At 43.5% G+C, this 11,809-nt stretch overlaps 1 protein-coding gene across 1 annotated transcript in view; it reads right to left on the reverse strand.

Moving 5' to 3' along the window:
• The window catches only part of mmp28 (matrix metallopeptidase 28), a 38,719-nt gene extending 27,074 nt beyond the window's left edge, over positions 1-11,645 (reverse strand). The window contains exons 1-3 of the mRNA XM_079514529.1: positions 11,290-11,645; positions 4,888-4,964; positions 3,154-3,389 (exon numbers count right to left, since the gene is read on the reverse strand). Coding sequence (XP_079370655.1) covers positions 3,154-3,389; positions 4,888-4,964; positions 11,290-11,439 — 463 coding nt within the window. The 5' untranslated portion in view covers positions 11,440-11,645. The remainder of the gene's footprint in view (positions 1-3,153; positions 3,390-4,887; positions 4,965-11,289) is intronic.
• Between the last annotated feature and the right edge of the window lie 164 nt (positions 11,646-11,809).

An 11,809-nucleotide genomic window follows, 5' to 3' on the forward strand; every position in this document is an offset into this window, starting at 1 on the left:
ACATGGGTTTTTCAGAAAACTGTCAAGAAGACATTTGTAGAATCGTCCTCAGGTCTAAATGGGTAAAGAGCGTCTGCTAAATGAATACATTGTAATATTGCAATAATTCAAAAACAGTAACGGTTTTTGGACGTAGAAGGTTTCCACCTGGCAGCATGCAGCGACAACCTGAATCCTGGTCCGTTTGAGATGTTCTTCTGACACATGTTGTCCCCCACGACCCGACTCCAGATAAGCGGTAGAAGATGGATGGATGTTCTGACACATCTGTTGTTCCACTGATGATGGCCGTCCCGTCCCATGAAAAGAGGAGCGTATAGTTGACCAAAAGGCTGAACGGATCAAAACAAAAGCTATAGGCAGCAATCCAGATGTCCCGCTGCACCTCACCTCGTTGTCGAGAGACTTTCCGATCTCCGTTTCAATTCAATCAGGGAGATTTGGCCCTGGGAGGTGTACCTTTGTGCCTAACGACACTTTAAGGAATCTGTGAGAGATTTAACCACTCCTAAGTACCCCTAAATACTCTTAACCACCTTAACCCATTTTGATCTGAGGACAATTCTACAAATGTCTTCTAAATCCTACAGTTTTCTGAAAAACCTCATGTTTCTATGTCAGTGGTGCTCAACCTTTTTCATGTCAAGGACCCCCAAAAATATCTGTATTTGGCCGCCTGAAAATATGTAGTTCCAGGGGACCTTCCAGAAGCTAAGATTTGAGTGAAAAACATTCGCTCTGAAAGAATATACAGTATATTCAAAGATTTGCGCCACATTTTAACGATTTTGCAAAAATAGCAGACCTACAAGCTCATAGCGCGGCACTCGGTGCCGCGCTATGAGCTTGTAGATCTGCTATTTTTCAATAGCTAAAGTATAACATAATGCTTAAAACACCAACAGGGGTTCCCGCCCAAAATGGGTTAAACGCAGTGGCCTTGCTAATGCTCCGCTCTGCGCGGTCTTTTGTTAAGATATCTCATGGCAGAAAATTGCAGTGATTTGGAAATTGCCATCCTAATTATTCCTGTAAGAATGTGATTCTTCGCAGTGTGTCGGTCCAAACAGCAATGCCCCGTAGTCTTAAAATAATTTGGCATCCAATATTTAACTATACGATTTCTTGGAAGCACGGGCGTGTACACGCAGAGAACTATAAGAACTGTTGCTGAAAATCCCTCTGTAAGGCAAGCAGTGGTGGAAAACGTACTAATTTGTCAATTCCAAGTAAAAGTCTGGAATTCAAAATGGAATTAAAAGTGCAAAAGTATTAGGTATCAAAATAAGTACAAAAGTCGAAAGTACTCATTATGCATTATTTTTTTATCTTATGCAGAATGTTCCATTTCACAACCCGTTTTCAAATGCATAAAGAATCTTTTAAGCTTGTAGATCGGCTATTTTCAAATGGCCAAAATGTATATAGGGCTTAAGTGGTTTACTGCATATTTTCTAACAATGATGGAAATCTACAGAGTAACTATAGTAACTAACATTTTCAAATAAATGTAGTGAAGTAGAAGTACTATATTTGCCTCTGAGATGTAGTGGAGACTGGAAATACTCAAGTAAAGTAGGCCTACAAATAACTCAAAATTGTACCCATTAAGTAAATGTACTCAGTTACTTTCCGCTTCTACAAAAGGCCATCCATCCACAATCACACACAGTGCTTAGGGAGTTATCCGGGCCAGCATGCGACAATAGTCTTAATGATATCCCTGGGATCTATTAGGGCTTAGCTTTATGACAGTGGGACACTCCCAGGTAACTTTACGACCATTTACTGCACCGACGGGAGGTAGCAAGCCTCGCCCTGTATCTTCAAAGTCTGATCGGGACCCACGTCCCAGACTTCTTCTCCCTTCTGGCTCCAAAACTATGGAATTAACTTCCCATTGCAATCAGAACTAGCGCAGACTCCCTCCCAAAACCCAATCTTCTGCCATGGTCTGAAAACCCACCTCTTCAGACTCCATCATATGCCCGTAAGTGCCATAGAGTATGGGGTAAGCGCTTGCCCTATAGCCTCGACGACCTTGCATTTCCATGTGTTGTTTTTGCTTACTGTAAAGTCGCACTGGATTAAGAGCGTCTGATAAATGCCTACATTGTAAAATCGTACACAGCAGCTCCACCCACTAGGAAACAAGCATACACAGACACAGACACAGTGTAAATCCACACACACACGCACACACACGCGCACACGCACACGCACACACACACACACACACACACACACACACACACACACACACACACACACACAAACACACACACACACACAGTAACTGCAGCAGCCATGCATGAAACAAGGACACGCGCATGTATAAATCCTCATACACACACACTGTACACAGCAGCTACACCCACTAGGACACAAAGACATATCCTGACAAATCCTCATAACACACACAGACACTCAACCGCATCCTCCAAATTAATATTTAGCCCAAAACAGAGCATTTCCTTTGCGAGGGACACACAGGCTCATCCCCGTACTGAGACACAAAGATGAGTGGCTGTCTGTTGATGTCCGCTGACGACCGCTATGGACCATATGCACATAGCATTAGGTTAATGGCAGGGTGGGAACTAGCAGCAATTTGCAACTGACAGTCCATATATCAGTAAGTGTAGTGGAGTAAAAGTACAATATTTGGATCTGAGATGTAGTAAAAAGTAAAAAGTATTGGGAAATTGGAAATACTCAAGTAAAGTAGGCCTTTAAATACCTCAAAATTGTACTTAAGTAGATTTAGACCTGAGGTCGATTCTACAAATGTCACACAACACACATTCACGTTATTGGCCCGGCCCGGCCTAGCGGTCTGGGCACCTATAGGCGGTTAATCGAGTCCCGATCCCGACGACCTTTGCTGCGTGTCCCCCCCCCCCATATCTCCCCCTGTTTCCTGTCAACCTACTATATAAGGCAAAAAGACCAAAAAAGATCTAAACAAGAAATCGGGTGCTGTTATCATCATACATAATGTCATTCCAGGCCAATCACAATTCATTCATTGTCAATGGCAGTCAATGTTTGTGTTAGGACAATGTTAGTGTTTGCACAAACACTCAAAGCTGCACATAGGAGGGTCTAGCGCCCATAAAAAAAAAGAAAAGAAAACACACATTCACTCATTACCTTGTGGAGTGTATCGTTTCTTGCGGAGTCGCGGCAGGCTGCTGCCGGCGGTGGCAGCGGGTGGTGGTGTCGCCCCCATCCTCCTCCTCCTCCCGGTGAAGATGGCGTTGACCCGCCGTGCCCACCCCCGATGGCTGCCCTGGTCCGTCACCCCGCAGCGCGGCTCCGCCATCTGCCTCAGGGTGGCGCTGTCCAGCCTCCCTGTGACGGGCAGGCGGGACAGGAACTGGAACTCCCTACGACGCACGCACACACACACACACACACACACACACACACACACACACACACACACACACACACACACACACACACACACACACACACACACACACACACACACACACACACACACACACACACACACGAGAGCGGTTGGACTGTCACGATTGCACATTAAAGTTGACGATTAATTGTCACACAGATCATTGTGATTAACAATTTAATTGTGTTGTTTTTTTGCATTGAACAATGGAACATATAACACAATTATATTTCTGTTTGCCTTTTAGGCGTCGTAATCACAAAACGCACAGGGTGCAGATATGACAAAAAAAACTTAAATAATAAATATACAAAGAAATCACTGACACATTTAATCATTTTGTATAGTGTTTTTTCTTTGTACAGGATAGTGTTGTAAGCTTGTAGATCTGCTATTTCTGCTAAAACAAATTCAAATGTTTGAAAACGATTGAAGATCATGCAACAAACAAATAATTAGCAAATTAGGCGATTATGTAATAATAATTGCGACAGGCCTATACAGTAGTATACAGTAGGCTTAGTAGTCACATTGTTTCAACATCTAATCTGTCAAACAATTCTAAAGGCCACAGAAGCTGCCGGCCAAGAGGGAGGGCGAGGTTCTTGATGCCGCGGCCCAAGGGCGAGGAGGAGGTTCTTGGAATTCCTGCTTGGTTCAGGGAGGGTTCAGGAGGTGAGGCTGTGTTTTACTGACTGCATGCACTGCCTTTCAGCCCAGAGGCTAGGCCCATCGGAGCCAACCACAGCCTTTCAGCCCTAAGGCCTCACTCACACCTTTAAGACACACTTGGGCAGTATTATGCGTGTCTTAAGTACCAGGTCTTATGACTTAACTTAAGACCTGGATGCGTGGTCAATGCTGTTTGGCCACTCAGAATAGCCAAATGGCATTGATCACGCCTCCAGGTCTTAAGTTAAGTAATAAGACCTGGTACTTAAGACACGCATAATACTGCCCACTTGTGTCCTGTGTCTTCTGTGTGTCATGGCCGACCTCAATGCATTTCCAAATTCCAATGGGAGTCACATGGTTTGATGACACCTTGTTGCATGGCTGTCTTCTGCCCTCCCCCCATGCAACAAGATTGTGTCATCAAACCATGTTCTCCCGTGTGTCCTAGGGTAGGTATACCCTCACAAAAACATGTATTAATCCTGGTCCCAAAAACTACCTCCCCCTGGCCAGCCAGGGCGCCTGATGGAGGGGAAAGGAACTGGTCGGAATAACGTGTACCTTCCACGCGCTACGTCCGGCATGGGGAAACTCTCCCCTGTCAGGTGAAAAGAAGCAGCTTGGACTCCTCATGCATAGAAGGAAGCATGAGGTCAGTCCCCCCAGGTTGGCAGAGGAAGTGTAGCGCCCAAGATTACATTAGATAATTGACACTGGGTGAAAAAATGGGTTGCAAAATCGTGGGATAAAGAAAAGAAAGAACTAAAAGTATAAACTCCTGTTACAACACTTACTTGACAGCCGACTGCACCTCCACTGCATTGTGGAGCTGGTGGTCTTCATGCAGGTAGCCGTACTTCTCCAGAAAGGCCTGCAATCATTTTAAAACAATTTAATTTAAAATGTAGGCATTTATCAGACGCTCTTAATCCAGAGCGCTTTACAGTAATCAAGAACACCACATGGTAATACGTCGCATGCATAGCAAAGGTCATCAGAGGATCCATCCGTCTAACAGTGGAATATCTGTACAATGAAACTAAAAGTATACACAATAGAATGCTATGTCTACATAGTATGCTATCTAAATTACATAAATTGAGCCTTTGCATATGCCTGTACGGTCGCTGAGGCTATATAGGCAAGTGCTACGGAAAGTTTGCAGAAAATAGCAGATCGACAACACATTGCACTGTGACGCACATAGAGCTTGTTGATCATGCTGGCTATTTTGGGATTAAACATTCCCCACAATAACAGAGAATACACCAGCATAGAGCCCTGGGGGACTCCAGGTTTAAGTGGTTAAGGAGCAGCAGCTATCGGAGCCAGTCACTTACTACGGTTAAGCAATCACTAATATATGGATTGCATTTGATTGTATCATGGCAAATGCACAATTTTAAAGTGCCACACTTTAATATATGCCTTAAGTTAGTTTCTACACTTTACCCCCAATGGCTATTATCTATGTGGGGTTGCCATGGCAATCAATTCACCTATAGCTAAGACACTCCCACTTGGACACTTCCAGCCGGGCTCATTCATCCCAATGTAAATATCATGGATTTTACACATTAATTAAATACTGGTTCATTTTTGGAACCAGACCTTCAAAATCTCTTCCAAATCCGTCAACAAGGTCTGCCATATGCACTGGAAAAATATGTGCGTTGCATTTCTCTTTTAAAACAATGTTTTATCATATAGGACCACTATTGGTGGAGAGGTTTGTCTAACCCATGTTATGCTTAGCTGTGATTGGACGATAGCAGTTTGGGGAGGGGCTTAGCTATAGGCTGGTGAATTCTACAGGTGAGGGGACTTAGATAAATTAGGTCCACTGGCAGAGCCTGACCAGAGCCTTTTGTGCTGGTTCTGGACAACCGACTATCCAACCGACTGGACACCGGGCACTGCACTCCCTGTGGGGGTGTGGAACGCGGTGTGGGGGCGAGCGGTTCCCCGAGTTACGTGGATTACAGACTTCGCGAAGAGATGTGGTGCATTTATTGTAAGATGCGTTGTGAAATATTTGCATGGTTGTTTTTTGCGGTTTATGTGTATCAACTGTAGTCTGCCAAAGGGATTACTGATTTATGTTAGCAGAGTTAGTGTGGAAGTGTCCTTGAGCAAGACTCTGTGAGGACGCTGGAGTTGACTGTTTGCCGCTTCCCCTCCCAATGTATGAATGAATGGACCGTTGTAAAGCACTTTGAGCAAGCACTGTGCATAGAAAAGCGCTATAACATTTTTTTATAAAACGTTTCCTTAAAAAAAGCCAGGTTTTCTGTTCAGGCCCAAGACAAAAAACCTTGCAGCCACAAGACTTGACAGGCTCAGTATTCAAACCTCCCTTTGGGGATCCGTTTGCTGAAGAACATTACAGAGCAAAAAATGTTGGTGATCTGTTAGAACAAATCACGTCCCTTAAGGCTATCCCGAAAAGGAAGCTGGCATGCTTTACCTCCCCGACTGCTTTTAATGGAAAAGAAAAATCATAAAATGGAAAATTGTATACCTATACATTTTCCATTTCATTTTGTGGGCCATCTGTCAGTGACATGATGTGTCACTCACTCTTGTTACAGAGACGTGTGTGTGTGTGTGTGTGTGTGTGTGTGTGTGTGTGTGTGTGTGTGTGTGTGTGTGTGTGTGTGTGTGTGTGTGTGTGTGTGTGTGTGTGTGTGTGTGTGTGTGTGTGTGTGTGTGTGTGTGTGTGTGTGTGTGTGTGTGTGTGTGTGGTTCCGGAGAATCCGGACCACCCAACATACATTAGATAAAGAAGGACCCTTGGGGCTGTTACTCAACAAGCAGGCATGCAGTCATTGGGTAAATGTTGTTGAATTTAAGCCAAGAAACAAACCAAACTGCATACATGACTACAAATGTTGATGGAGCATTTACGCTTTGAGATTACCATGTTGGAATCTTTTTTTTATTTTTTATAGTAGGCTACAATCTCTCGATCCCTCGACCTCCTCTTGGCCTGTTCCAGCTGAGCTGCATGCGTGTTCAGGCAGCTGCAAACAGCAACAATTACAGATGTGGATGTGTTGGAAATTAAAAACGCAACCGATGACAGATGTCTATTATCGCATTCTGGGCGGGAACCCCTTTTGGTGTTTTAAGGATTATGGCATACTTTAGCTATTGAAAAATAGCAGATCTACAAGCTCATAGCGCGGCACCGAGTGCCACGCTACGAGCTTGTAGATCTGCTATTTTTGAAAAATCGTGGAAAAAATGTGGCGCAAATCTTTGAAAGTATATCCTTTCAGAGCGAACGTTTTTAACTCAAATCTTTGCTTCTTGGGGGGGGTCCCTGGAACTACATATTTTCAGATGGGGATCCGCGGCCAAATACAGATAATTCTGGGGGTCCTTGACATGAAAAAGGTTGAGCACCACTGACATAGAAACATTCGTTTTTTAAGAAATCTTAATCGGCCTCAGGTCTAAATGGGTTATATGAGGGGGAATGCAGGGGCTAAGATGTTGCCCTCGAGACACACAGAGAAAAGGCAAGGCATGCATTTAATGTCAATCCCATGTATAAGGTACAGTATGTGTCTTAATCGTTGCTTGTTGTGTGTAATCTCGACAGCGTTTGCAAATGAGGTGTAAACCTCAAAGCTCCAACTCGAGAATAAACAAATTTGTCGTGTTTTGTCCCTATAATTGCAGAAACAAATGTGCTTCGGTTTCATAGCCTACGTTTAGGATTGGCCAATAAAAAGCGAGGCGGTGCCCGCAAAACTGCAGTCAAAATTAAACCACTTCAACCCAAACTATACTGTTGTAAAATTCCAAACATGTAGGCTATAAGGCAGACTTCTTCAGAAAACTGGGTTGAACTTTAGACAGTTTGTTAAACTGTGCTTTATTATGGGCAATGCCCAGGGCTGGACTGGGACAAAAAATTCGGCCCGGTCATTTTCGCACGAATTTGGCCCAGACAGGCCCACCACAACCAGCGCGCAGATATAGCAGAAACTCTACTGCCCGCTCTGTCGGAGGCACACACAAACAAACAAGCACTAAATACACTTTTACAGAACAACATAAATTATACAAACCAACAGACAACTACACAACCCTTTGCTGCTCTCACAAGAATGCTGGCAAAAGGATTCAAGACAGAATTAAGAGGGTTTATTTGTCACTCACTTTGTCTGCCTGTCAAAAAAAAACGTCCACAGGCAATGCCATACATTTTACTAGCATTTCCCAGAAATCTGCCTCTGGGAGGTAGAATTGTTATTCTCTATAAATCGGCTGCCGCCAGTCAACTTGCATGACATACAACTGCTGTCAAAATGCATCTAGCCGCAGTGATGCAGCAGCCCCATGTCATTAATCTAGGGTTGATCAAAAATTCAAAGTCAAAGCCGCAGTTTTACTCAGGAGAGGAATGTGTTACTTATTGCATAATCACTCCATAAAAGTAATAATATATTGCTTATGTATTATAATATTACGGCTACGCACATCCGCAAAAAAGAGAGGTAGCCTACAACAACACAATCTGTTTAGACAGCTTATTTTAGAACTGAATGTAATTCATTGGAATAATCATCTATCTATAAATGCACCAAGTCTCTGTACGTGTGTGTATGTACGATACGTCTGTATTCCACGTAACTCGAGAACCGTTCGCCCCGCCGACACACGCGTTCCACACCCCCACAGGGAGTGCAGTGCCCGGTGTCGAGTCGGTCGGACCCACGGTTGTCCAGAACCAGCACAAACTCCTCTACCCGGACTCTGGACCTGATCACCCCTATATCTCCATATATGAAATTGGCCTGTTCCGACATCATTCTGATGTCTGCATAGACTCCATATTTGGGCATGCCTGACAAAGAACTCCATATATGGGCATACAAGGGACACAGAAATAATAATAATAGGGTGGGGCATCCATTTACAACTTGCATCGTTCCAAGTAGGCCAGTGCCCAAAGGGCACCGCTCTAGAGGCTCTGGACAGGGCCCGGACAAATTAGCCAATGCCACAGACGAAAAACAGTCTAAGTCCACACTATTGATCCATAATGTATAAATGATAGATAAGGGTTCAGGACAACGAGGCCTTTTCGTGTAGGGGTCAGAATGAAATGTTTCTGTGGTACTTTATTGATCACACCTAGATCTCCATATATGGAGCTGGCCTGTTCTCCATAGACTCCACATTTGGGCATGCCTGATAAAGAACTCCATATGGGCATAAAAGGGACACAGACATAACTGTGTGTGGGGCATGCAACTTGCATAGTGCCCCGCACTAATAATAATAATAATAAGAGTCACAAATCAGCCAAACTGAATAATTGCAAGGTCAACAGTCTAACTCAATCAAACTTAATCCAACTATTAGGGGAACTAACTATTAGGGCATTTGAACACCTATGCCTGCCAGTCACAATGTGGGACAGGGTCTCAATTTGTGGTCCCCCTTCAAAGTCCTGGAAATGAGGGACTGTTCCATGCAAAGGGGGCATCTGAGTCACCCATATGTAGGCTACCGTAGATATCCAAGCATCATCAATCTCTCTTGAGCTTTTAAACAATGTTTTCAAAAGGCAGCCAACCTAGAGTAGATATAGCTAGCCTACTATTTTTACATAATATGTAATATTACAGTGTTTGGTTTTGATTGATTTATTAACAGTTTGCAGAATTACAGTAACTCAATACAAAAAAAATGTTAACTGTGAGTGGACGACACAAAGCATTAGGCCTATGGCCTACACTTGTTTACAAGAGGGTCCACCTTGTTCAATTCATCAAAACATTAAGAGACGTACGAATATACACAACTATATAGTCAAAACAGGAAATCATCATAGAGGTAAAAAGGGAAAATAAACATATACAGTTAGGGGGAAAAGGGGTGGGGGGGGGATTCAGATTTTACGGGGGCCAGTTTCGAATTGCAGCCGTCCGTAGGTGTCCTTTGAGAGCAGTTTTGAAGGAGTCAGGGGATCCACATGTCTTAATGACTGTTGGTAGTGCGTTCCACATTTTGGTGGCATAGCAGTGGAATTAATTTAGAGTAGACCCTTGTTTGTGCCGAATCTGGGTTGCACATGGCTTGTTGAACTCCCTCTGGTGTTGTGAGTGTGGACTTCATTAACATTAAAGTATTTAGACAGGTACATGGGTATATTGGTGGTGTAGCGAATCTTGTGGACCAGACCCATTGCAAGATGCTGTAGGCCTACTCTGTCGTCAACCCTAAGCCATTCCAGCCTGTCAAAGTGGGCAGGGGTGAGGTGGGTTCGGGGAGTGAGGCCAAGTAGTGGTCTAGTATATAATATAAAAAACTATTATTACACTATATTATAGCATAGCACTACTCGTCACTGAGTAAAATTACATTACAGTAATATATTTAAAGTAACTAACTCGTTACTGCCCAACACTGCGCAGCACAGCAGACGCACTTATCTTCAGCCAATAATATACTTCGTCGTACTATACACCGTGTGTCACATGAAAATAGCGGCCATGGCGTTGAGCTTGCAGATCGCCTATATTCATTAAACATAAAGCGCATGGTATGAGTGAAACATTGTCTTCAAATTCGATAAACCAGCTCGCTATGGTTTACTGATAGACTAAACAACAAAATAGGGTTTAGCCTATTTAAGTCGGACTGCGCCTGCCTCAGTCTGTCTGCATCGATGTTTAGCATATTATATTTATCTGTGGTTTAACCATTTTCATTCATATTGTCAAGGCACATTTATTCTCCATTTGAGCCAGGACCATCATCTGATGACATTTATTTTAGCCTCTCAGACCCAAAAGCGAAAACTATAAAGACGGTTGTATAAGATGTTGCCCACAATTCCACACTATATTGATGTTGGTAGGCTTTATAACAGGCAAACGTTTATCAAAAATAACAATTCTTCTACATTCTCCAATTGTGTAGACTTCTTGTAAATGTAATGCAGGTGTTAACAATATCAAACACTTTCATTTTAAACTCTTCGAGAATTTTAAGTCAAGATCTGTATTAAAGGGTCCATTTGGTTACCAACTCTCCATTAAGTAGATGTTTAGCACCATTTAGATCATTTAATTACCGTATCAAACATTTTTGTCGCGTGGACAGACAGTTCAATTGAATCAAAAAGTTAAAACCCTTCCATCATGGCCGGTGCTCATATTGACTGTATAGGCTACCTCAGGGTCCCTGCTGCGTTCCACCGGTGAACACACGGCCGACTTCAGGACGATCAACGCCGCTAGAGTCAACCTCCATGTCGGCCTGATGAAGTTACAGTCACCGCTGGTCCGCCGCCGCCGGTCCTCCGGTTGTCCATGGAGCTCCATGGTTGGTGGTGCTGCGACAGTAACATCACATCACGTCGCAGATATTCGCAGATAGAACTTCCACTGATCTACCTTTTATTTATTTTTACTTTATTTAAAGTACAGGCTAATTAACTGAGCGGATATAGCGATAGTCTACCATTATTTATTTGAATGTAAATTAATTTCTAAGTGGTCAAAGCAGCAGCTTCACTAGATCACTGTAGTGAGAGACTCACCTCTCCATCCATATCCACCCCAACATAGAGAGAAACTTTAAGACAAGCCAGTTACATTAGTGGTGGAGGGAGGGAGGGAGTTTTGTGGGGCCGTCGCCGCCCACATCTGTGCTGGCCTACTGCATGAAATGCTGAAGGCAAAATAACAGCAG

This window comes from Electrona antarctica (genome assembly GCF_951216825.1).
Source record: "Electrona antarctica genome assembly, chromosome: 11".
Taxonomy (NCBI): Eukaryota; Metazoa; Chordata; class Actinopteri; order Myctophiformes; family Myctophidae; genus Electrona; species Electrona antarctica.